Source organism: Acipenser ruthenus, chromosome 33 (genome assembly GCF_902713425.1).
Source record: "Acipenser ruthenus chromosome 33, fAciRut3.2 maternal haplotype, whole genome shotgun sequence".
NCBI lineage: Eukaryota > Metazoa > Chordata > Actinopteri > Acipenseriformes > Acipenseridae > Acipenser > Acipenser ruthenus.
The window spans coordinates 12,912,531-12,940,023 of NC_081221.1; the positions used below are offsets into that span (position 1 = coordinate 12,912,531).

At 39.6% G+C, this 27,493-nt stretch overlaps 3 protein-coding genes across 4 annotated transcripts in view; 2 read left to right on the forward strand and 1 right to left on the reverse strand.

The window, feature by feature from the left end:
* Positions 1 to 27,493, forward strand: part of LOC117433428 (hepatitis A virus cellular receptor 1-like) — a 52,853-nt gene that overhangs the window by 12,545 nt on the left and 12,815 nt on the right. The gene's annotated exons all lie outside the window — the stretch shown is intronic.
* Positions 531 to 26,970, reverse strand: LOC117433429 (probable serine/threonine-protein kinase drkB). 2 transcript variants are annotated; one of them, XR_009310095.1, is made up of 4 exons: positions 4,631 to 4,695; positions 3,115 to 3,369; positions 2,789 to 2,832; positions 531 to 1,832 (listed from the first exon to the last, which is right to left on the reverse strand). XR_009310095.1 is itself a non-coding variant. In XM_059006800.1 (4 exons), the coding sequence occupies exons 1-4, from the start codon at positions 26,700 to 26,702 to the stop codon at positions 1,713 to 1,715; spliced, it is 483 nt and encodes a 160-aa protein (XP_058862783.1). In that variant the 5' UTR covers positions 26,703 to 26,970; the 3' UTR covers positions 531 to 1,712. The 2 variants fall into 2 exon arrangements, 1 of the variants encoding a protein (XP_058862783.1); XM_059006800.1 differs by lacking the exon at positions 4,631 to 4,695 and adding an exon at positions 26,639 to 26,970.
* Positions 13,781 to 23,924, forward strand: LOC117433432 (CD276 antigen homolog). The gene is made up of 5 exons (XM_059006792.1): positions 13,781 to 13,913; positions 19,233 to 19,571; positions 21,607 to 21,771; positions 22,059 to 22,102; positions 23,065 to 23,924. The coding sequence occupies exons 1-5, from the start codon at positions 13,847 to 13,849 to the stop codon at positions 23,182 to 23,184; spliced, it is 735 nt and encodes a 244-aa protein (XP_058862775.1). The 5' UTR covers positions 13,781 to 13,846; the 3' UTR covers positions 23,185 to 23,924.

Here is a 27,493-nt window from a genome sequence, read left to right on the forward strand (position 1 = left end):
AACGAAATAAATAAATAAATAGATAAATTATTAAATATATTTCACTTTTTACTTATTTATGTATTTATTTCGTTAATTATTTATTTATTAATTTTGGCACAAATTATCCTCCATAGATGTGTGGCGGGGTGCATGGAAATAAAATATCTGAGCATCCCTTAAATATCACTAAAGGTCTATATAATGAAAGCTATTGATTTAAATGGAGCGATGCACAGCGCAGCCGTAGCGAGCGGCGCGAACGAAGCGAGCGAATTTAGAAATCAATGTGTTTTATTTCTATTCGCGACACGAGCTATTGGCGTCGCAATGCACCAATCAGAAATCAGATCAAAGGGAGCGGCTGTCAGACTGTCACTGTCTCGCTCACGCAGAGATTACCACAGAAATAAAAAAATGACATCAATGAGAATGTAATTATTAAAGTGGAAAAATATAATGCTCTTTATGATGCCAGTGTCAGTGGTTATAAAGACAATAAAAAGAAGGACGCCATATGAGAAGAAATAGCAGAACATCTGAAAATTCATGGCATGTCTCTCTCTCTTTATTTCAACTCAATTTCAAAGTGACGGGGAGCGCCACACACTGGTTTCGTATTTCTGTAAAATTACGCTTCTTTTTAATAATATTGACCAATAATAATAATAATCACATTCACACAATAACTGAAAAGATTTTATTCAAACTGAAAATCAATAAAAGTATATTATATTAAACTAATGTCTTCAGTATTTCCAAATAAATATATGCAGATGTATTCTTTTTGAATACTTTACATGTTAATCCAGATCTCATATAAACAGTCGCTGTTACATTTCCTTTTTGTAGTGTGTTGTGTCCCCAGACTCTCCTTCATTGTTTTATTTATTTGATTTCGTCTCACAAAAGGAGACAGTATTTTCTTTTCATGGCGCTGCAGTCTCGTCTTTTTTATGAGCTCGCGCTGTATTCGAGTCGTTCGCTTGGCTCGCGCGCTGCAGACTTTATTCGACTCGAATTCGATCGCTCGCGTCGTTCACTTCCGGTGTGCATAGCCCTTAAATATCAATGCATATCTTAGGAGCCCTGAGCAGAGAATCGTCTTTTAATAAATGTGTGCACCTGCTATCTACAGCCTCAATCTGGTGAATAATACAAGGATACAGCACAGTGAAGCAATACTCATAGTGTTATAGTTCTAAAGTCTTTGAAACAGTACTAGAAATGGGAAAGGCTACATTTAAGTTACCATTGAAATATAACTGAGCAAAAACAGACTTAAACGTCCTGGAAAACCTGGCTTAACGTAGTGCTTGTTTTTAAACAAGACATTCCCGCAGCTTGCTCAGCCATTCAGCCTCCTTTGGCTTAAATAAAAACCATGTACTTTTTCTTTAAAGAAGAACAGCAACGTAACCCCAGTTCAAAGCAGCGATGGCGATGTTTATTAATATTCCACATGGTCTGAGGAGATAAGCATTAAAGGTATATCACAGCTGCCACAAGGATGAGAGAAGACAGCTAGCAAACCTACAGTGGCAGTGAAATAGTTCAGATCAAATTAAGAATGTCAGGTGGTTGCTTGTTAGTGGCTCGCTGTGTTTATTGTTCTCATCAGAGTTGGTATGATTCATTGAAGCGCTGCAGTAAATCAATGTTAGTCAAGTCCTTGGTTCATCTTGTTGTTGAAGCTCTCTTGTATCCCTGGTGGCTGGGTGAGACGTGTCCTATCAGTGGATCCGGACAGTGGAGTACTCCGTATTGTCCACAGCAGTGACCCCTGACCGGACTGGGGTTCCTCCCGGCTGTCTCGTGTGATCGATTACAGCGTAGGTAAGCAAGTCTGAGCTCTGTGTGGAAGACAAATTGATAAGATCCCATCATGCTCATTAATAAGAGAGCACATTAATAAGACAGCATCATACAGCCAGTTCAACACAGCTTGAAATGAGAGATGCTCACTACTACAGACCGGCCACAAGGGGGACTGGTTTCCATGGCAATCCATTATTCTGCCTTTAAAGTATGATGTCACCTGTATTGCTGATAATGTTGTAGTACAAGTATTGTCCACCAGGAGGGGTTGTGACTCACATTTCCAGTCATTCGTTGAACAGCTTCACTTTTATTAAGTTAGTTAACATTGTGAAATGGGCGTGTTCAATTAAAAGGATTTGTTTTTATTTCACCAAACAGTAATTCCAAGCTAATAAAAAGCTTTACTTTAATATCTGCTATTCAATAAATACCACAATAAAGCAATATGTTGGTTTGTATATCCCATTATTTTCTCATATTTGTATTACATTCAAAGACACAACCTGCACAAACAGGTTTCCTCAGTACAGTTTCAATACATACATCAGAAACAGAAAACATTATCTCTGTACCAGAAAACTGTTCAGAAACATTGTAACCCCTCCTCTCAAGCTTCCCATCTTTAGGACTGTATTCCAGCAAGTTAAGAGAGTGCCCCCTGGTACAATCACAGCTTCCTGTGCTTTCCATATGCATTTCCAGAGCTTAGCCATGTTTCAGGATGCTTCACCATGTTATTCCTGTCATTTATTATGCTTGCTTGTATTTTACTGTCCCATGCTTTCACAGTGTTTTACTACACTGTGCTGTGCACAGACCCTGCTATACCACAGTACATTCTAGAAGGGTCCCTGTGGTTTCCCAAATGTTCTCATGTTTTTCTGTGCTATTTACATGGCAAACATCTCAAAGCCATTGCATTCTATAGCAAGTCCTACTCCCTACAGTAAACAGGAAGACTGTCCATGAAAGCGTGTCATGTACCTACCGCATTGTGATCTCCAGCATTCTGGTTATTCCCATTAGCATTCGCTGAAAATGGAAAGGAAAACAAAACAAGAGTCAATAATCTTTACAAGCAGGGGGAGGTGTTGTGGAAATAGAGTCCAGTTAGACAAGGGCCAAGAGACCAAAGGCAGGGTATAAACTGCTTTAAACTGCCCCTTACAGGTGAGACTGTGCCTTTACAAGCAGGGTGGAGGAGGTGTTGTCTCAACAGAGTCCAGATAGACCGGAGCTGAGAGATCCAGGACAGGGTTTAAACAGCTCCCATTGTAGGTTGTGGTAAAACAAATGAAAAGCTTAATCTGTTACCTGCTCTCCTTTTGTACTTTAAAATGACAAAGACTGCAGCACCTATGATGGCGATGACAGCAGAGACGGCTACTGCAGAGAGGATAGCGGGAGTTGTCATTGTAGTTCCTGGAATAGCTGAATCTCTCTTTGGAGTTGCTGATGGTCTAGTTGTCGGGGTTGCTGATGATCTAGTTGTCGGGGTTGCTGATGGTCTAGTTGTCGGGGTTGTGGTCGTTGTTGTTCCTGAAGTAGTTGAATCTCTCTTTGGAGGTCCTGTAAGCACAATTCAATTTACATACAAATGATGCCTTAATATCTGACACAGCAGCCAGTACCTTCTACACAATTGACCACTGCCAAAGACAAAGGGCCCAATTCACGTCCCAGTGGTAAAACTGGAGTGAAGACTAGAGGTGTGCTATTATCACTCCTCAAACTTTACTCCTTGCTCCCGCTGTAATCCACAGAAGTCCTAATGGTGTTTTTTCCATGTCATTTGATCTGCTCTCATGAATAATTACTTAGCGTTAATACCACCCTTTATACCATGATAGTGGGACTCTTACCTCTTACAGACAGGACACTAAAACAATGAGAAGCGTCTTGAAAACTACACCACATTATTACTGCGTCACTAATTCAAGCACACACACTGAGCTGTGTGGGTTACATCATTTACTGAAGGGTATCAGCACTGATATTAAGACAGAAATGGTACCAACGCCAACAAAAACATTCTGTGAATCGGACCCAAAGTCAGTTATCTACAGGTAATGGCCGCTGCAAAGGGTACTAATGCTGTTCTAGACATTGTGTGTATTTAAATGTGTTTTAAGCTGTTTGAAATGTATGTTGCTGTTTAAAAGCGAGTTTCAGGATTCTAAAGCCCCAGTCACTTTAGACGTTTAGCTTTTAAAAGTCCCATTAGCTTAATTTACATCTGGGATAATGACTGAACTCGCTGTGCTTAGAAACTGATTGACTGAGAAGATCTGTGAGCATTACAATATGGGATAATGAAGGGACTTTGAACACACAGCTTCAATGGTAAACACAAGGGTTTGGTGTTGGCAGCCCTTCTCAGGTTCTGTATTCTAGTTTGCTTTTGTTATGAATGTGTGGATGTTATTTGAAATTATACTGCATGTTATGATTCTACCAGAAACCCCTGTGTGTTAATCCACAGGGAATACATTACACAAAACAACCAATGAAAATAAATCAAAAATCTAAACCCAAGCAGTCAGTAAGTTGTCAGTGAGGACTGCAGCTGAAATCTGCCTAGCAGAGGTCCAAATGCCAGTGGAGCAAAAGAACATTTTGTTAAGCAAGAAAAAACAAAACAAGAGAGCTGTAACGTAACTGACCAGCAGGAAAATGACCCTTAAACAAACTCCATTGTGTGTGTGTGCTGAAAACAAGGCAGGGTGTTCATGTAGTCACACACAGGACCTTGAGTGGTTTCAGCAGTTCAGCACATATTCTTAATTTTAACACAAGTACTCACCAACCACAACATGTTTATTATATTTACCTTGAACTGTCAGTTTAACAGCCCTGATAGTGACGCATGTCCCATTGAGCCCCACTGTACACGTGTAATACCGAGTGTCCTCCAGTGTGAGCTCTGAGATTAGCAGAGAGGCGTTTCCAGAGGAGACTTCATCAGACAGTTTCACTCGGCCACTCCACTGCGCAGGGATGGGTGCTGAGGGGGTCTTTGACTTATAGATTAATAGAACAGGTCCTCCCTGATATGGATATGTATGCCATGTGACTTCTACATCCTGCCCTGGGGTGGGGGTGTATGAACAGGGCAGCACTGCTCTCCCCCCAGCTGAGCCAGAGACAGCAACATGGTCTAGTGGAGGGCAATCTGCTATAAGAGAGAGAAGAGACTATAAACTCAATGGAATAAACACCTACATTCTTCTGTTGATGATATTTCGGTTGTTTCCTCGTATTTTTGACGTTGCAGATCTTTCAAAGACAACGCTATCGATGAAAAGTTTCTGCTGCTTCCTGGTACTAATCACTTCCTGTGTGGTTCTCTAACTTTCTCCAATGGTCTAGTAGCAATCTGACCATGTGACCTGCAGCAAAGGTACCAGGATGCAGTAGTCAAAGGGCTAAGCACAATAAAGGGTGTAAAAATGGACTGAAGCATTGGTCAGCACTTCTAGAAGTTACAACATGAGTAAGAAGAACAGAGATGCTCAGGTTGTTCATGAGGTATGATGTGGGGTGTGATGCAGCATGTGGAGCAGCTCTTGTAAGACTTGTACTTATTATTATCAGCTTCATTCAGTATTGGGAAGCTAAGATACACTAGTATTGTTATCTCTCTAGCTTTCAATCACACAATCATCAATACATTGTTCGAAACGTTTCCTCTGCACCCACTGCCACCAAGTACTGTATTAACTGATCAACAGTGACAGGCCTGCTAGCATTAATACCAACAAGAGTCTCACTATTTCATTAGGGAGCTGCATAGAAAATGCTGTATTTGGACTCAATCATTTTACTACTTTGGGAGCAAAACTGATGAGGGGCTGTGGCTTGAGAACATACAAAACTCTTAATAAATGAAGCTCAATTATTATATTACTGCCTTCAATTTTGATTCATAGTTCAAGCACATGAAACAACAGACTCATTGTATCAATCAAATGCATGAGCATTAACACAGTGAAGCTGCAGTACCTAGAAGAATGCATAGTGTGTAGAATCAATCTGGAGCGCAAAGCCGTTGATTCAGCTGCAAGCCGGTATCCTGTATTCAGCAAAACTCCCCCAACGAATACAAAACCAGCTTTCCCGTTGAATACATTTATGTTGTAAAAAGTGGGGAGGCAAGACGCCCCCCCCCCCCCCCCCCCAATCCCACCTATGGGAGCAGCAGATCAAGGCTGCTGTACAAATGTGTTCAGAGGGTACAATTGTGTTTTGAAATGGCATTGTTTGGTACCCTTGTATGGAGCGCCATTTGTGTCCGTTAGTTTGTCCGTCCGTTAGTTTGTCAATTTGTTTGTCAATTTGTCAATTTGTCAATTCATACAGTAATTCATAAATGTATTTGTTAAAACATCTAATAATTAATTAATTTGTCAATTCATTAATACGAAAGGCTGTAGGGACCTGCAAATTTCCAATTAACCAGGAAAACTTCCCAACAACCAGACAAACTTCCAACTGTCAATCTAACACTGTGCTGAAAACACTGCAACCGTTCTAGCCAATGGGAGCACACACTAATACTTTAATCAACGAAAATCCAGCCTCACTCAAAACTGCTTCAGCCAATAATATTTAGAAGGGCGTTTCAAGAGATATTCTATTTAACAAGACACTCGCCTTCGCTGATTTTCAATGGAGACTTCCGTCTCACTGCGTGCAAAGCATTGTGGAGTAGTGGTTAGGGCTCTGGACTCCTGACCGGAGGGTCGTAGGTTCAATCCCTTCTGGGGGACACTGCTGCTGTACCCTTGAGCAAGGTACTTTACCCAGATTGCTCCAGTAAAAACCCAACTGTATAAATGGGTAATTGTATGTTAAAAATAATGTGATATCTTGTAACAATTGTAAGTCGCCCTGGATAAGGGCGTCTGCTAAGCAATAAATAATAATAATAATAATAATAATAATAATAATAATAATAATAATAATAATAATAATTGTGGTATATGGAGAGTTAGGCAAAACAATTCTATGGAGTCAATGCAGGCGTACGAAATGTTGCTGGTTTTCACCATGTTAAAAAAATGCACACAAATTTTGAAGTAGATTTCACATTTGCCCAAGGCCTTTTGTAGAAAACGGCAACATTAGCAAATTATGACAATGCGTAGTTATTATGAAAAATACTATTTTCTGAGCACGGTCCCGTTCGTTGGCGCATGCGCAGAAACATCGCTCTAAAGAAGCGTATTGATTAAATCATTTAACAGTCCATTTAAACTTTAGAAATACATAACAACATAAAATATTATCAACACACAGCAATACAGTACAGCAAACAAACTACCGATATATATATATATACACACACACACACACACACACACACACACACAAGTGGTGAACAAAAAAATGTTAACACCTGGGTAAATGAGGGCCAATGTCAAGTATATTGAAAGCAAGGGCTTCCAAACAGGTGTGGCTCATGAGTTAATTAAGCAAATAACATCCCAGCATGCTTAGGATCATGTATAAAAATTATGGCTAGCATGGCTGCAAGGGGAGACCTCAGTGACTTTGAAAGAGGGGTGATTGTTGGGGTGCGTTTGGCAGGAGCTTCAGTGAGCAAGACAGCTCAACTTGCTGATGTTTCACGAGCAACGGTGTCTAAGGTGATGTCAGCATGGAACTCCGAGGGAAAGACATCATCAGCAAAGGGCAACAGCGGGCGGAAGCGCATACTCCAGGATCGTGATATCCGTGCATTAATTCCAAGTGCAAGGCAAAACAGACGAGCAACTGCAGATCAATTGACTGCAAATTTCAACCTGGGGAGCGAGCAGCCAGTTTAATCAAAAACGGTCCATCGAGAACTCCACAGAGCGGGATACCATAGAGGCCCAACGCCCTATTAAGTGACTTTACATTGGGGTTTCCATTTTTTTGTCCACTACCTGTATATGGACTACATTCATGTTTTAGGTGGGGAATACATTCGTTTGTTTTGAAGGGCTAATCTATCATAATCTTATTTATGTATTTTTATATTGTAATCACATAATAACCGAGATTTGTATTCATGTTGAAATTGTATTACAGCATAAGGAACAGCGTGTTATTGAAAACAATTTAAATGGATAACTGACTGATTCAAATGACAAAATTAAACATGACTGATGACAATAAAGGTAAAACTCACCCAGGTTCAGAGAAACGAAATAAACGTGGCCATCTACAAGAGGAACATTGGACACGGGTTCAAGCGCGGGGACAGCCACAGGATCAAGCCTGGTGCTCACGCAACAGCACTCAGCACCACAGAAAACACATACAGCTGCATTTACCCAGCAGGCAAGCACACCTTTTCACCACAGTGGGAACATGACTGTGCTGCAATTGCGAGTGAAGGTGCACAAAGCTGTATGTGTATAATCTGTCTGAAAGTCCTCCCTAATAAAAGCTACAATTGAAATCACACAAACCATCCAGAATACAAGGACGTGAACCCGCCGCACAGCAGAGCCACACAGAAACAAATACCAGATCTGAAAGCCAGTTTGAGTTTCAACAAAGCACAACTGAGATTTTTTTAAAAGATAATGTAAACAACAAAGACTAGGCAAACGTCATTAGTTAACAGTGGCCATCTCTTTACAGTGGATCAAATGTGCTGTACACCTAACACAGTGCAGCCAGGTGATTACACAATGATATAAATTGTTGCTTTAAAACACATATTTGGCAATATATCAGCATGAAGGGCTGTAAGCAGCAAAAAAACTTAATTTAAACATAAGACAGTGAAAAGGTTACCGTTCAAAGCTGAAAAATGTTTTCTTTGTGAACCAACGTTATCTTTCGCTAGTCAAATCGTAGAGTGCCTGAATAAAGTTTTATAGATACACAAACAGATGTTTTATATTCTGTTGCATCTTGTTTAGCAGCCGCAGCTATCCCAGATATAATAGATTTGGTTACATTGTTTAGCGTCAGGAGTTTAAGCATGATTTAACTGCACAGCAGATTCCCCAGTTGGATGAAGAGCTGATAATATCTCTTTAGCCAATGAAGCAGGCACGGTGACGTCACCATAATGATAAACAGTAATGCCGCGGGAGATTACATGCTGTCAGATCAGGACTTCACTAACACTGAGCATGGGAGCTGCTGTTTCCCATTACAACTGTACACAATTAAAGGCGCGATCACCAATTCCATACACAACACCTGCAAAATATATCAAATACAAACATGCTGAGTTCATTGCAGTCATCAGCTGCATAGATGAACCATTCAGCAGAATGAGGCAACAAACAAGTGAGTACAGACTCAACACACCTGGCTGTAAGATTGCACACAGTTACTGGTACACCTGGTGTTGGGAACACTGGTACTTGACATGAAAAGGTTGAAAACCACTGGTCTAGATGAACCCTGCATAATAACTGAAGGCTCTGTACAAAACACCTTAGAAATGTCTTCATGGAGAAAGAACAACATGAATAAACAGACAGATGTTGTCTTTTGCTGCCAGTATCACATTGCTCTCATATTTCAAACCTGAAGTAACTATTTCTGAAACGTATGCTCCAAAATGATTTGTAGCCATAAGGAACATGACATGACAAAGAATACAATCTACATACTGTTATAAATATCTCCGCTTTCTGCATTAGAATTGTTAGTTTGCAAGCTGTGAATTATAGTAGAAGTTAAAACTTACAAGAGACTAAGTCAAGTAGACAGGCGTTTGGCTAGTGCCTTCATTACTGTACCTGACTCAGTTGCTCTTTCAATGCTAAAATGTAATTAAATGCTGCTTTTTGCAATTACAAATCCATTTCACCTAAGAGAAGAGTTTGTTGCAGTTTAAAATATTGTGGAGTCTTCCCTGACATTTCACATATTTTACACTGTTAGATGTACAGTTAGATCCATAATCGTCTTACAAACAACCTGTTAGTGTAAAATGGTGCTCCCTGTATAGTTTGTAATATAACAGTGTTTGTGTTTGTCCAAAGCTGTTAGTGCTCTGTAGGGAAATCCCTAAACAGCAATGTGCCCCCTACTTTAGTAGAGGTTGTGAAGCACTGTTCTGAGAGAATCACTTACCTGCTGTGAGGTGAGCGCTGTTTAAGATCAGTAGCAGTGCCAGAGCTTGCTCAGTGCTCAGAGCCATTCTCCTCTCCTCTCTCTCTCAGTTTCAGCACAAAGTCCAGCACTCGGGTTAAACTCTATTTGTGTTTGATGCTCTCAGCTCTGTGACCGCACTAAATGAATATTTCCTGTACTGTTAGTTTTACCTGAATGGTCTATGTGTGTATTTTTACACACCTGCATAGCGTACTGACCACCTGAATTCACACTTTTCCAGTCACTGTTGTAGCTAACTGCCTTTTTCACATAAGAAAAATTACTTGTCTTGTTTATGGCAATCGCAGTTCTAAAAGACTCCCACGGCTCTCCAGACCCTCATGATTTAGCTTTTATCTTTCAGTCAGTTCTAAGCATCCATGGACTGATCATTTATATTGAACAGCACTTTTCACCTGGTCTCTGTTTTATTTGTTGTCAGTGTAAGAACATGTGCCACTCATAACTCAAACAAAAACACTGGAGTAACAAAACCTCTCAGACTTGCTTACCAATAATAATAATAATAATAATATTAATAATAATAATAATAATAATAATAATAATAATGCATGTGCATTTCACCCTTTATACTCTTGTGAGTGTATGCAGAAGGAGCTGCTATTGCAAGCTATGGGAAAGGGAGGACGCACGCATGGGGAAACTGCAAACTGACCACGGGAGCTTTCAGGGTAACAGCACAGTGCTCACCACAAACACACTGGCCTCATGCATCAGGGGCTTTACAACACAATACAATTTGCTCTATTTTTTGTTGAACTGTTAATATTACAAAACAAATCATTAACCTGCAGGCTCCATTCAAGGACTCAAGTGTTCAGTTTGGTACCAGTTGTGTAATTCTGACAGTTTGTTTTATTTCTCTTTCACAATGTAGCAGTATTTGTGTGTAATATTAGCTATAAATAAAATGAGGAAGAACAAGTTAGAAGAGTAAACTGCACAGTATAGGATTTGTTTTGTACATAACTGGTATGGATGTAGAACAGGAAGCGTGACACTGAATTGCCTTGATGACAGAAAGGCGTGTCATTAAACGGCAGTCAGTTTGGACCTTTTGTTTTTTGTCCCTCTTGGCTATAAGAGCCAGTGCAGGAAACACTCTTGAGCAGGTGATTCGAATCTGGGTTCTATTATTATTCTAGTGTTGACATGACAACCAGTTCATATTGTGTGTGTGTTGCAGTAATATTGTATCCTGATGTATCTAACCTGTGCTCAGTTTATGGTGCTGGCGTTTAGTGTCCTGGGAAGTCATATTGAATTCCCGCGACACCTTCCTCCAAACCGGGACGATCCAGGAAATCAGGGACACAGGGCAACACTACTGGGAAGTGTTGCTTCAAGATGTCCTCCGTCATATCTTTGTTTAATATTAGTAGGTGTTTCTGTATAGAACGTAAAGCTTGGTTAAATTGCATGGGGTTTTATCTTTGTAACTATAATCGGTGGTCTGCTTATATTTTTAGGTATGGAGTTTTTTGGGTTGTTATAAATATATTCTGTCACTTAATATAATGTGTATTTATTGTGATTGCATGCACTTTACAACTGTGTTCATTTGAATGTTTTTATTTCAGTGTATTGGTTTGTATTGTTTTGAGAGAGTTACATTGTGCAATTCTGTAATCCTTGTTAAAGTATTGCTACAATATATTTAAATGTGTATTATTTCAATTCTGAAGTGTACATTTAAAGATAATATGGAGACTATACGCTATGTGGATGCTATACGGGTTTTTTGAACAGCAATGCGCTTTTGGACATGTGGATAACCTAGCCTACATTATTTATAATATAACTTGCATTATATTGTTAATCAGAGCTTTAAAAACAGCAGCTCTACTTCCCATTACAGGTATTTGGGTAAGTTTCATTAAAGTGTTAGTCCACGCTACACCGCTGCTCCGCTCTGCACTGGCTCCCTATCGCCGCTATGCAAAAGAGCAACCAATATGCAAAAGAGCAACACATGCGTGGTGTGAATATGTTGCATGATGTGCTTACAGAGCTCTGAACCTCATCTCACCGCCAGGGCTCAGAATACGTAAGGACAGTGCAGCACACACACACACACACACACACACACACACACACACACACACACACACACACACTGCACACACACACACTGCACAGATGATTAGAATCTGAAAATGTTTAACCGTGGTGAATTTGCACAGTACTGCTGCAGTTTACTGTGCTTCATCATGCTTTTTAATCCTTCTTTGCCTCTCATTTACCACACAAAACTGTTCTTGAACTTTGCTGAGCTTTCATATGGGCAGGTAGACGGAGAGGGATCATGCTGGGTTTATTCCATAACAATTCATTGCAAACTCACTTTCACGAAGTTGATGAATTCAAGTTTAAATATACTTTCACATGGAACTGATGGTTGATTCTAATATTATCACATGACGTGTGTCCTAAACATTTAAAGCAGATGACGTGAGGCTTAAGCTGACCACACTGTGGCTGAGGCGTACTGCAGAATGTGTGAAGCTTGAGATAAAGAACTTGTTTCACACCTTGTATGGAGATAGAGCCGAGACAGCTAATATAATATCTCATGTTAATCACACTCCCTTCACCTCTTAATGCTTAACAGCACACAAGAAAAGCTTCATGAATTACCAACGCACCAATTTATTGTGTGTGTTAATTATTAGTGTTTAAAACAAACTTGACATGGTCAGCACTGGGATATACGACACTCAGATACACGTCAGTCGCGTTTTACCGTCCTTGTATTAAGAAACAAATCAATTCCCATTATTTATATATGTGTATATGTGTGTGTGTGTGTGTAACAAATGAATGCACTTACCCGTCACACGCGATTTCTGACTCCTTCACCAGTTTTCTGACACAGCCTGCTTTTTTTTAACATGCGCAAATCAGTCTGTCTTTATTGTACATTAGATACCATGAGGTATATTTTTAAGCTGTGATCTTTAGTTGCTTTTGTGCATTTTCATTTGCAAGTGAACTGTGACATTAGGGCCTTATCAAGCACTATATTCTGCAACTTGCAATACTGACTTTGGATACGGTTTTAATTGTGGAAACAGTTTTTTTGCTAATTGCATTGCCTTTTACGTTGTACGCAGTTCTGTGCATAGGTAACATTTTGATTTCATTTTGCTGTTGGGTCGTCAACAGGTCATTTTACATACTGGTACAATACCTACCGGATTTAAAAGTATGTACTGTATTACAGTCCACGTGTCCACAGTCGTCTCTTTTGGCAACTGATATTTTCAGAATCATATCGATCTGAATTAAAATACTTCTGTTGTAAATATAGTACTGAACCAACAAGACCACCTACAGAACATCTAAATGGAAGCCCACTTATTTTAAAACAGTCCTTTCAGCTTTTGTATTTTTAACATTTGTATCTTTTTGTGTTCTCTGAAAGACATCCAGGAATTCTCAAAAACAAAGAAGTAAGTCTTTAAATAACTAACAAGGTTTGTGAAAACGACACAGACAGTGAAAAAGTACCTTAACAGAACAAAAGAGTGAATTCATGAGATCATGAAAGACTATCGAAACTGGAACAGATTAAAACCGTTAAATCCTTCTTGGAAAATATACTTTCTAAATCCAGTCCAGAACTAAACCAAAGCAAATTAAAAGACTTAGATTAAATGTAGATTTTTAATACTTCCATCCATTTTGAAACCCATGCTGTTTGTGTCCTACTGAAACCACAGACAACACTGAGAACTGGAGGTGGTCAGTAAAATATGCAGATGTGTAAAAATACACATATAGATCATTCTGGTAAAACTAACAGTACAGGAAATATTCATTTAGTGCGGTCACAGAGCTGAGAGCATCAAACACAAATAGAGTTTAACCCGAGTGCTGGACTTTGTGCTGAAACTGAGAGAGAGAGGAGAGGAGAATGGCTCTGAGCACTGAGCAAGCTCTGGCACTGCTACTGATCTTAAACAGCGCTCACCTCACAGCAGGTAAGTGATTCTCTCAGAACAGTGCTTCACAACCTCTACTAAAGTAGGGGGCACATTGCTGTTTAGGGATTTCCCGGCAGAGCACTAACAGCTTTGGACAAACACAAACACTGTTATATTACAAACTATACAGGGAGCAGCATTTTACACTAACATGTTGTTTGTAAGACGATTATGGATCTAACAGTACATCTAACAGTGTAAAATATGTGAAATGTCAGGGAAGACTCCACAATATTTTAAACTGCAACAAACTCTTCTCTCAGGTGAAATGGATTTGTAATTGCAAAAGGCAGCATTTAATTACATTTTAGCAGTGAAAGAACAACTGAGTCAGGTACAGTAATGAAGGCACTAACCAAAACGCCTGTCTACTTGACTTAGTCTCTTGCAAGTTTTAACTTCTACTATAATTTACAGCTTGCAAACTAACAATTCTAATGCAGAAAGCGGAGATATTTATAACAGTATGTAGATTGTATTCTTTGTCATGTCATGTTCCTTATGGGTACAAATCATTTTGGAGCAGATGTTTCAGAAATAGATACTTATGGTTTGAGATATGAGAGCAATGTGATACTGGCAGCAAAAGAGAAAATCTGTCTGTTTATTCATGTTGTTCTTTCTCCATGAAGACATTTCTAAGGTGTTTTGTACAGAGCCTTCAGTTATTATGCAGGGTCCATCTAGACCAGTGGTTTTCAACCTTTTTATCTCAAGTACCAGTGTTCCCAACACCAGGTGTACCAGTAACTGTGTGCAATCTTAAACTGTGTGCAATCTTACAGCCAGGTGTGTTGAGTCTGTACTCACTTGTTTGTTGCCTCATTCTGCTGAATGGTTCATCTATGCAGCTGATGACTGCAATGAACTCAGCATGTTTGTATTTGATATATTTTGCAGGTGTTGTGTATGGAATTGGTGATCGCGCCTTTAAGTGTGTACAGTTGTAATGGGAAACAGCAGCTCCCATGCTCAGTGTTAGTGAAGTCCTGATCTGACAGCATGTAACACAGACAGCGCTTATGATTACATGTTACTGTTTATTGTTCAGTAAAAACAAGTTTAAATCGCAGCGTGTTTGTTCTGCTATTTACTATATTAAATACACCACAGCAAGCGCGTTGTCATATGTTTTAGATATTTTCATTGGTACAATCTGAGAGCTAAATTTAGTGAATATCGTTTGTTCTTCTGCCATCGAGTAATCTGTAGTACATTTCAATTTGAATTCCCTTCATTTTTTTTCTCAGCAGTACACTTCCTAATTACAGTCCCAAGTATTTCTGTGCGTTCTGCTTTCACATTTCTTAAAATGGTCAGTTTCAGAAATAAACTTTGTTTTCCCTGCAGCAGCTGACCCTGCTTTAGTACAAAACTCCCGCGGCATTACTGTTTATCATTATGGTGACGTCACCGTGCCTGCTTCATTGCTAAAGAGATATTATCAGCTCATCATCCAACTGGGGAATCTGCTGCGCAGTTAAATCATGCTTAAACTCCTGACGCGAAACAATGTAACCAAATCTATTATATCTGGGATAGCTGCGGCTGCTAAAGAAGCAACAGAAGATCTGTTCGTGTATCTATAAAACTTTATTCAGGCACTCTACGATTTGACTGGCGAAAGATAACGTTGGTTCACAAAGAAAACATTTTTTAGCTTGGAACGGTAACCTTTTCACTGTGTTTTATGTTTAAATTGTTCAGTTTTTTTGCTGTTTACAGCCCTTCATTAAAATGATTTTCTTCATGTTAAGTTTCCAGGACATTTTGATAACGGCACGCGTGCAACACACAAACTTTAAGCGTATCACTAAAGCTGTTTCCATCATAAAATGAAACACTTTTCTTTTTAATTCAGATTTTTATTGGATTTTATTAATACAAAGGATATAAAAAAGCATATGCATAACATACAATAAGATGATGATGATGATGATAATAATAATAATAATAATAATAATAATAATAATAATAATAATAATAATAATAATAATAATAATAATGAAAAGCTCTGCATTCCACACAAAGACCAAGAGGAGCAGAAACCCTTTCCATGTGATATATAACGGGAAACACAAACACAAGGAAAGCAATGAAACACTTTTCTGTCTCAATGGACAGGTGGGGTTGAAATGCAGTAAAGCCGGAGAAAACAAAACAGGCGCGTGTTTCATGAGACACGGAGAAAGGAGAGAAGATAGAAAGTTAGAGAGATCATTTTAACATACACTAGTTTCTTAATGTATACTGTATTCAATTATAGTTTCGGTTCTGGAGGATATTTTATACCAAAATGAAATAAATACATGCATACATAGATATTACGTTCCCTCTAAGGCTTTTATTTAGTTAGGCACTGTGGCTAAAGTAACGAACTTAATTTTCAGCCACACTGGAAAAAACTGAGGCCACTTAAAAATACTAAACAAGCTATAAACATACTGTTACAGCAAGACAGAAAGATGTGTGTTTTATTTGAAAATACGTAGATGTTTAAATGCCAGACCCTACCCTACACATAAACAGTATATTTAAACTGCACTATAACGCTAAATTGTGAATAGGTTTGCAGAGATATTCATGTACTGTATAATCCTTTATATTATTTTGACTGTGACGCGGTTTTCTTTCCACTGCTGAACGGTAAAGTGAAATTGTGCCAGTAGACAGTGCTATTAGTGTGTGTTAATATGAATGCCTCCCTGAACAACCTATAGTTACACAAGCTTGCACTAATGTGAGTAATAATATTAGTAGGATTGTACAGCCACTATTGTGTGTATTTATTTATTTATTTATTACCGTTTTCTTTCACGGGACAACTGACAGTAATATCGCACCGATTTTGACATTAAAACTCTATTTTTTAAAATAATAAATATGTTTATTCTGTAAACTTAGCTGTGGTTTTTTGAAGTCGCGTGTGTCTGGGGCGACCACTTTCCAAGTGGGACCATTTTTCGCGTGACATTTGTCTTTCGTGCAATATTTGGACACACAGAGATACTCTTCCAAACTCTCCAGTCTCTGGATCTCAGGAAATCGTTTCATCGACTCGACAGTCCCCTACATGCACTGAAGCAACTCGGGGAAGATGCCAAGTTTGAGGGATTTTATGAAGAAACTGTACAGCTCCGAGGCCATGGAGAGGAACGCAAACGAGAAAGACTCCGCCGTGGCTGGGATGATTATGAACAAGGGCTCAGCTGCTTTAATGATGACACTTTCTAAGCAGCGGTTCTGAAGCTATGGGGCTTGGCAAGGGGTGCGTTAAGTGCGTGCGCGGCTCAGAGCGGCTCAGTAAAGAATCAGCTTCACGACTCGCTCGGTTCCGCTCCCGCTGAGCCGCTCAGAGCCGATCCTGAGCATTTCTCATCAGGGATCAGAGGGAGCGGACGGAATGGACACCTGCAGGAAACAAGTGGAGATGACAGGCAGGATTGACAAATACGTCTGTCAAGAACGATGAACTGGTTTCGATTTATGAAGTTATGTATTCATTGGCTAAATAAGATGGTAAAAATGGTTGTTTTCAAATTTGTATCATTTAATTTCATTTTTTAAAAATGTAGAGCTATTTTATAGTTACTAATGAATTATTATAAGGCTTGTAGTATTAATATTATTCATAATTTACATTATTAATGTCGATATTGTCGGTATTAGACACAGCCAGATATGAGGTTAAGTCCAAACAGAGCGCCGAACTCAGCGAGGTCCAGCAGGGGACAGTAACTTCACACGGGTCCATTTCATCGACCATCCCCTCAGAAACACAAACAAGCAAATCATTATTAATTATTGTGAGCGTTCCCTCTCTGAGCGGCGCACTTACTGAACGCAGCCATGGTGACAAGGGAGGAGCGAGCTGCGTGTCCTTTATTTATGTATGTATGTATGTATGTATTGAGACGTTGGATGATTTGAAGAAAATTACAAATTATTATATATTTTAAATGTATTATATTTAGAAATAACTAAAATAAAATAACGCAATAAACGTTTGTTTAACGTGCTAATGTTCCTTAGCAACTGTGACACGTCACACGTACGTTGCGTGGTCCCCCCCCCCCCCCCCCCCAGTAAACTTTTAAACAGTCTGAGCAGCGCGCTTACAGAGAGAAAATATATAAAGAAAACAGGAAAAGAAGGGAAGTTATAATAAATAAAGATGACAGAAAAATAAAGTAAAACAAAGACAGACAAAGGACTACAGATAGAGGGCGCTAATCATCTACAATAATAGATGGAATGCGCCCTATAGATTAACCAGAAGAAGAAGCAGCAGCTTACAGAGAGAAACAGCTTTAATGAGAAACGGATCGTTTTGTGACAAACGGAGAAAAACGAACAACACAAACCGAAGAGAGGACAGCAGCGGAGGATCCAGCACAACACAGAAGCAGAAAATATGAGGACGCATTGTTATGTTCACTAATGTTTCAATAATGAAATCTATTTGTTATTTATGAACAGCTAGCTTCTGCTTGTCCTTTATTGACATGCTTTCTAAAGTTATTTTTCGAAACTTCCTATAGCCTGGAAAACTACCTCATAACTTACTATCAAATCTAGTAGTGACACCTTGTGGTCATGATATGTAACTGCACATCATTACAAGCATATTTAAAACTGGGCTTTACATGGAGCGGGTCCAGCGATGCACCGAGGAATCTTAGACTGATGTTTTTTTTTTTTTTTTTTTTTTATCATAATCGTTCCCTTGTATTTTTTATAATAGGCACAGTAGTGTCTGATTTATTATTTATTATTATTACACGGTGTTGGTGTTATCGTCTGGTTTCACGATTGCATATTCACTTATTAGCGCTTTGCTTTGTTGCTGTATCGTATAGTAAACAAACACACGTGTTTATGTAAATGGCAGCATTTGTATTGAATAGCATCGTTTCAAATGTAAAAACAGGAGTGAAACAGTCGGACCCGCTGCTAATATTTTATGCCTCCCCAATTTCTGGGTCCCCCAGCCGCTCCCGCTGCCCTGTCACAATGCTGCTGACTGAGTCTGAACCACATGTTTTTATTGTGTTGCTTGTGTTGTATTTGTCCTTTATTGTTTTCCAGGACCCCCTTGTAAATGAGGCCTCGGTCTCAATGGGTAAATCTCCTGGTTAAATAAACAAACAAACACAAAATAACTGGGAACCAGGAAGCAGCAGAAACTTTTCATCGATAGCGTTGTCTTTGAAAGATCTGCAACGTCAAAAATACGAGGAAACAACCGAAATATCATCAACAGAAGAATGTAGGTGTTTATTCCATTGAGTTTATTGTCTCTTCTCTCGCTTATAGCAGATTGCTCTGCACCAGACCGTGTTGTTGTCTCTGGCTCAGCTGGGGGGAGAGCAGTGCTGCCCTGTTCTTACACCCCCACCCCTGGGCAGGATGTAGCAGTCGCATGGTATGCATATCCACATCAAGGAGTTGTTCTATTAATCTACTCAAAGACCCCCTCAGCACCCATCCCTGCGCAGTGGAGCGGCCGAGTGAAGCTGTCTGATGAAGTCTCCTCTGGAAACGCCTCTCTGCTAATCTCTGAGCTCAGACTGGAGGACACTCTGGATTACACGTGTATAGTGGTGATCAATGGGATATGTGTCACTAACAGGGCTGTTACACTGACAGTTCAAGGTAAATATAATAAACATGTTCTGGTTGGTGAGTACTTGTGTTAAAATTAAGAATATGTGCTGAACTGCTGAAACCACTCAAGGTCCTGTGTGTGACTACATGAACACCCTGCCTTGTTTTCAGCACACACACACAATGGGGTTTGTTTAAGGGTCATTTTCCTGCTGGTCAGTTACATTACAGCTCTCTTGTTTTGTTTTTTTCTTGCTGAACAAAATGTTCTTCTGCTCCACTGGCATTTGGACCTCTGCTAGGCAAATTTCAGCTGCAGTCCTTACTGACAACTTACTGACTGCTTGGGTTTAGATTGTTGATTTATTTTGATTGGTTGTTTCTGGTAGAATCATAACATGCAGTATAATTTCAAATAACATCCACACATTCATAACAAAAGCAAACTAGAATACAGAACCTGAGAAGGGCTGCCAACACCAAACCCTTGTGTTTACCATTGAAGCTGTGTGTTCAAAGTCCCTTCATTATCCCATATTGTAAAGCTCACAGATCTTCTCAGTCAATCAGTTTCTAAGCACAGCGAGTTCAGTCATTATCCCAGATGTAAATTAAGCTAATGGGACTTTTAAAAGCTAAACGTCTAAAGTGACTGGAGCTTTAGAATCCTGAAACTCGCTTTTAAACTGCGACATACATTTCAAACAGCTTAAAACACATTTAAATACACACAATGTCTAGAACAGCATTAGTACCCTTTGCAGCGGCCATTACCTGTAGATAACTGACTTTGGGTCTGATTCACAGATTGTTTTTGTTATTTAATAGATATGCAATTGCATATGAAATTCATGTTAAATTAATATTAAATATGCAATTAATATTAAATTTACATTCAATTATTCCTTGTTACTTTCTATTAACTCTTAAGTCAGATTAACTGTATTTTCAATTAAAAACATGTAAACATTGGGAAATTATTACATATTTTCAATGGTAACAAAACGTAAAATAAATGGCTGTGATATGCAGTTACATTTTCAATCGACATTTGGTTAACATTTACCAAGAAACCAGCTATTGCATATTTATTAAATATTAATTTAATATGCAATTGCATATCAATTTAATATTAATTTAACATGAATTTAATATGCAATTGCATATCTATTTAATATTAATTAATGCAACACAATATACTAAATGTTTTTGTTGGTGTTGGCACCATTTCTGTCTTAATATCAGTGCTGATACCCTTCAGCAAATGATGTAACCCACACAGCTCAGTGTGTGTGCTTGAATTAGTGACGCAGTAATAATGTGGTGTAGTTTTCAAGACGCTTCTCATTGTTTTAGTGTCCTGTCCGGCCAGGTTTGTCCTGGTCCGGTTTCACACACTCCCTGTTTTAATATACAGGTACAGTAGTACAACTGAAAAAGTATAAATTGTCGTGTGAAATTGTAATCACTTTAACTAAATCAGGGGTTGTTTCTCTGTGCCTCATCATGTAAGGAAAAAATCATTGACTATGGTTAGCCACCAATCATACACAGCATCTAATAATACATTTCACACGACTGTTGCTTGAAAGTAACAGAAATACAACTTGAAAGAAAACCATATTTTTACAAGTCTCTCATGTAATAAACTTCTATTGGAACATGAAAGTTAAAATGTGTTCCCTTGTTGAGCCATTTTTAGTTAAACCAAAGGCATTTTAATACAAGCTACATTATCCTGATGTGCCTACAGCCAGCTGTGCTGGAGGGAGCGTGTGGCAATTTATTGGGAGATAATAAGGTAAGAGTCTCACTATCATTATATAAAAGGTGGTATTAACAGCAAGTAACAATTCATGAGAGCACGGAACAAAGTGCCATGAGGACGTTGGTGAATTACAGCGGGAGCAAAGAGTAAAGTTTGAGGAGTGATAATAACACACCTCCAGTCTTCACTCCAGTTTTACCACTGGGACGTGAATTGGGCCCTTTGTCTTTGGCGGTGGTCAATTGTGTAGAAGGTACTGGCTGCTGTGTCAGATATTAAGGCATCATTTGTATGTAAATTGAACTGTGCTTACAGGACCTCCAAAGAGAGATTCAACTACTTCAAGAACAACAACGACCAGAACCCCGACAACGAGACCATCAGCAGCTCCCGCTATCCTCTCTGCAGTAGCCGTCTCTGCTGTCTTCGGCATCATAGGTGCTGCAGTCTTTGTCATTTTAAAGTACAAAAGGAGAGCAGGTAACAGATTAAGCTTTTCATTTGTTTTACCACAACCTACAATGGGAGCTGTTTAAACCCTGCCCTGGATCTCTCAGCTCCGGTCTAACTGGACTCTATTGAGACAACACCTCCTCCACCCTGCTTGTAAAGGCACAGTCTCACCTGTAGAGGGCAGTTTAAAGCAGTTCAAACCCTGCCTTTGGTCTCTTGGCCCTTGTCTAACTGGACTCTATTTCCACAACACCTCCCCCTGCTTGTAAAGATTATTGACTCTTGTTTTGTTTTGTTTTCCTTTCCATTTTCAGCGAATGCTAATGGGAATAACCAGAATGCTGGAGATCACAATGAGGTAGGTACATGACACGCTTTCATGGACAGTCTTCCTGTTTACTGTAGGGAGTAGGACTTGCTATAGAATGCAATGGCTTTGAGATGTTTGCCAAGTAAATAGCACAGAAAAACATGAGAACATTTGGGAATGCAAAACCACAGGGACCCTTCTAGAATGTACTGTGGTATAGCAGGGTCTGTGCACAGCACAGTGTAGTAAAACACTGTGAAAGCATGGGACAGTAAAATACAAGCAAGCACAGTAAATGACAGGAATAACATGGTGAAGCATCCTGAAACATGGCTAAGCTCTGGAAATGCATGTGGAAAGCACAGGAAGCTGTGATTGTACCAGGGGGCACTCTCTTAACTTGCTGGAATACAGTCCTAAATATGGGAAGCTTGAGAGGAGGGGTTACAATGTTTCTGAACAGTTTTCTGGTGCAGAGATAATGTTTTCTGTTTCTGATGTATGTATTGAAACTGTACTGAGGAAACCTGTTTGTGCAGGTTGTGTCTTTGAATGTAATACAAATATGAGATAATAATGGGATATACAAACCAACATATTGCTTTATTGTGGTATTTAATGAATGGCAGATATTAAAGTAAAGCTTTTTATTAGCTTGGAATTACTGTTTGATGAAATAAAAACAAATCCTTTTAATTGAACACGGCCATTTCACAATGTTAACTAACTTAATAAAAGTGAAGCTGTTCAACTGTTAACTGGAAATGTGAGGCAGAGCCCCTCCTGGTGGACAATACTTACACTACAATATTATCAGCAATACAGGTGACATCATACTTTAAATGCAAAATAATGGATTGCCATGGAAACCAGTCCCCCTTGTGGCCGGTCAATAGTAGTGCGCATATCTCATTTCAAGCTGTGTTGAACAGGCTGTATGATGCTGTCTTATTAATGTGCTCTCTTATGAATGAGCATGATGGGACCTTATCAATTTGTCTTCCACACAGAGCTCAGACTTGCTTACCTACGCTGTAATTGATCACACGAGACAGCCGGGAGGAGCCCCAGTCCGGTCAGGGGTCAGTGCTGTGGACAATACGGAGTACTCCACTGTCCGGATCCACTGATAGGACACGTCTCACCCAGCCACCAGGGATACAAGAGAGCTTCAACAACAAGATGAACCAAGGACTTGACTAACATTGATTTACTGCAGCGCTTCAATGAATCATACCAACTCTGATGAGAACAATAAACACAGCGAGCCACTAACAAGCAACCACCTGACATTCTTAATTCGATCTGAACCATTTCACTGCCACTGCTAATAGTCCACACCAGTCCCAAGCTGAGCTCCTGCAGGTGGTGTGATCCCAGCCTCAAAGAAGAGAAGCCAGTCCTCCTCATTGCAGTGTTCATCCACATTGTTAACGAGAGCCTTTACAGCAGGAGATCGCTCACCAGCACAGAGATGCATCATGAAAGAGGCCCCAGGGGCTCTGCTTCATGACTGCAAGCCCTTGAATGCATGCGCGTGTAGCAGGGAGGGAGTAGGGGGGGGTTAGGTAAGCAGTTGAATTCAGGTCCCGTGCCTCACATCCTTTTGCACCTGCTCTGAGACAGGCTGCTGTGTGTAAAACTTGACCGCTCTGCTAGATTGGGGAGTAAAGCAATACTTCCACATTCAAACTCATTTGATTAGATTGTATAGGCCTGTGTTCATCTATTTCACTTTGAACAAACACTTGTGCTTGCTAAGGTTTGCTAGCTGTCTTCTCTCATCCTTGTGGCAGCTGTGATGTACCTTTAATGCTTATCTCCTCAGACCATGTGGAATATTAATAAACATCGCCATCGCTGCTTTGAACTGGGGTTACGTTGCTGTTCTTCTTTAAAAGAAAAAGTACAGGTTTTTATTTAAGCCAAAGGGGGCTGAATGGCTGAGCAAGCTGCGGGAATGTCTTGTTTAAAAACAAGCACTACGTTAACCCAGGTTTTCCAGGACGTTTAAGTCTGTTTTTGCTAAAGTTACGATTTCAATGGTAACTTAAATGTAGCCTTTCCCATTTCTAGTACTGTTTCAAAGACTTTAGAACTATAACACTATGAGTATTGCTTCACTGTGCTGTATCCTTGTATTATTCACCAGATTGAGGCTGTAGATAGCAGGTGCACACATTTATTAAAAGACGATTCTCTGCTCAGGGCTCCTAAGATATGCATTGATATTTAAGGGCTATGCACACCGGAAGTGAACGACGCGAGCGATCGAATTCGAGTCGAATAAAGTCTGCAGCGCGCGAGCCAAGCGAACGACTCGAATACAGCGCGAGCTCATAAAAAAGACGAGACTGCAGCGCCATGAAAAGAAAATACTGTCTCCTTTTGTGAGACGAAATCAAATAAATAAAACAATGAAGGAGAGTATGGGGACACAACACACTACAAAAAGGAAATGTAACAGCGACTGTTTATATGAGATCTGGATTAACATGTAAAGTATTCAAAAAGAATACATCTGCATATATTTATCTGGAAATACTGAAGACATTAGTTTAATATAATATACTTTTATTGATTTTCAGTTTTAATAAAATCTTCTCAGTTATTCTGTGAATGTGATTATTATTATTATTGGTCAAAATTATTAAAACAAAGAAGCGTAATTTTACAGAAATACGAAACCAGTGTGTGGCGCTCCCCGTCACTTTGACTGCAACACACGTACAATTTTGAAATATTTCCTTTATCTGTTAATATAACTACCTAGCCATTGCCCTCTATATAAACTTAAGGGAATTCCAATATACATATTGCTGCTTCTTCAGCTCTGATGTTTAATCCGAGTCGAATGTTGTGAAACTTCATTAACAGCAAACTGTGTCCGATTATACTGCTGTATTGCTCTTGATAATATCCACTAGGGGGCAGCAGTGCTTTTAGTTGAAATCCAGTTCCATGTTAATAAACTGTCAATAGATATGCAATAGGGACTGTAACCACAGGAAAAAGACAACAGTAGTGGCTGAATTTCTTCACGATGTGAACTTATCAGCCCTGTAGGGCCTCCTTAGACAGAGCGGCCACAGAACAGCTCCACCATGAACAGGAATATAGTCTGACACCCCACATTATGTAGGTGCTGGAAGCCGAAAAAAAGGAATTTCATACCTTCTGTAGCACACAGGCTCTCTAATGAGGCTGAGGATTGTACAGAGAAATGCCAAGACACAGGACACAGCTAAATATTTTATTATTCATAAGCAAAAAAGGAAAAGCAATAACACATTTCAATGTGCAATTAACATTTAGTAATTAATTGTTTTTAATTTGCAAGACCAAGTAGAAGCTTTTACTCTAATGCATTTTATACATAATATTCCTTAAAAGAATTTAGAACTGTATGTAACAATGATCTATAGTAAACAGCACCAACTACTTTATTAACAAATAAAGCAACAGCAATCAGTGATGAATAGAACCTGAAATATATCAAAATGCTAAAACGCTCTTATTAAAATGATATAGAAATGAAGAGATGCAGGCACAGGCAGGATGCAGCGGGTTACAGCTACAGCAATACTCTTTCACAATGGACTATACTGGCATAGGGAACCAGCAGCAGCAGCAACACACAGGAATAATTGAACTTCCGCTTAACTCACAACACTCACTAAATACAGGTACATGCAATCCAATTAGAATCCAGTTATCAAAGCGGTTTCATGCAGTACGATCTCCTCTGTGCTGCTGCATTCCCCTGCTGGGTTGGGCATGGGCTGGTTTTCTGGGTTGTTGCAGTAGTTGAATCTCTCTTTGGAGGTCCTGAAAGCACAATTCAATTTACATACAAATGAAGCATTAATGCCAGACATAGTGGGATAATGACCATGCTGGTAAACTTATTGGCTGAGACGATTTGTGAGGTGTATATATGATGGGATATTTATAACATTGAGGGAATTGAACACACAGCTTCCATGGTAAACACAAGCTGCAGGGGAGCCCTTGTGAAAGGTTACTGTGGTATACCATGAGAAAAGCATAGTGTGGGAAGCAGAGTAAAGCACAGTGAAGCACATGGTAAACCACAGGCAAGCATGAGGAATGAGGCATCTCTGTGATCACGCATTGTAAAAGCCCTGGTTAGCCACAGTGAAGCTCAGAGATGAATGGGAAACACCTCTTGTCAGCGTCTCTCTCTCTTTTATGCTATTGTCAGCAATGTGTGGCTGTTACTTTAAATGAGACGGCATGTTCTGATTCTAAAGACATCAACAATCTAAACCCAAGCAGTCAGTAAGTTGTCAGTAAGGACTGCAGCTGAAATCTGCCTAGCAGAGGTCCAAATGCCAGTGGAGCAGAAGAACATTTTGTTTAGCAAGAAAAAAACAAAACAAGAGAGCTGTAACGCAACTGACCAGCAGGAAAATGACCCTTAAACAAACCCCATTGTGTGTGTGTGCTGAAAACAAGGCAGGGTGTTCATGTAGTCACACACAGGACCTTGAGTGGTTTCAGCAGTTCAGCACATATTCTTAATTTTAACACAAAAAATCAGAACATGTTTATTATATTTACCTTGAACTGTCAGTTTAATCTCCATGAAAGTGACACATTCCACATTGAGCCCCACTATACACATGTAATCCCGAGTGTCCTCCAGTCTGAGCTCAGAGATTAGCAGAGAGGCGTTTCCAGAGGAGACTTCATCAGACAGCTTCACTCGGCCACTCCACTGCGCAGGGATGAATACTGAAGGTGTGTTTGAGTCGACTAATAGAATGTGATCCCCCTGATCTGAATAAGCATACCATCTGACTTCTACATGCTGCCCAGGGGTGGGGGTGTAAGAACAGGGCAGCACTGCTCTCCCCCCAGCTGAGCCAGAGACAGCAACACGGTCTAGTGGAGGGCAATCTGCTATAAGAGACAATAAACTCAATGGAGTAACTCCTTCATTCTTCAGAACCTTAATACAAAAGAGCCCTACATCAATAATGTAAACAGTGGTGGTATTCTGATCCGAATTAACCAGACCACTGTACATATGAGCAGGAACATATACATTGTAAAGAACCAGCCCCTGTATAGCTTGTGGTATAAAAATGTGTTTTTGGTCCAAAGCTGTTTGGTGGGAAAGTCACTAAACAGCAAAGTGGCACTTTTCTGAGAGAATCACTTACCTGCTGTGAGGTGAGCGCTGTTTAAGATCAGTAGCAGTGCCAGAGCTTGCTCAGTGCTCAGAGCCATTCTCCTCTCCTCTCTCTCTCAGTTTCAGCACAAAGTCCAGCACTCGGGTTAAACTCTATTTGTGTTTGATGATCTCAGCTCTGTATTTAAAGACTTCCTTCTTTATTTTTGAGAATTACTGGATGTTTTTCAGAGAACACAAAAAAAGGTACAAAGTCAAAAATACAAACGCTGACAGGACTG

Bases quoted from the DNA above. Each gene is read 5' to 3' on its own strand.
- LOC117433432 (XM_059006792.1), top strand. From the start codon at position 13,847: ATGGCTCTGAGCACTGAGCAAGCTCTGGCACTGCTACTGATCTTAAAC. The intron at 13,914-19,232 runs GTAAGTGATTCT...TCTCGCTTATAG, and splicing joins CAGCGCTCACCTCACAGCAG to CAGATTGCTCTGCACCAGAC. The intron at 19,572-21,606 runs GTAAATATAATA...CTGTGCTTACAG, and splicing joins TGTTACACTGACAGTTCAAG to GACCTCCAAAGAGAGATTCA.
- LOC117433429 (XM_059006800.1), bottom strand. From the start codon at position 26,702: ATGTGTATAGTGGGGCTCAATGTGGAATGTGTCACTTTCATGGAGATT. The intron at 2,833-3,114 runs GTAACAGATTAA...TTCCATTTTCAG, and splicing joins AAAGTACAAAAGGAGAGCAG to CGAATGCTAATGGGAATAAC. The intron at 1,833-2,788 runs GTAGGTACATGA...TCTTCCACACAG, and splicing joins ATGCTGGAGATCACAATGCG to AGCTCAGACTTGCTTACCTA.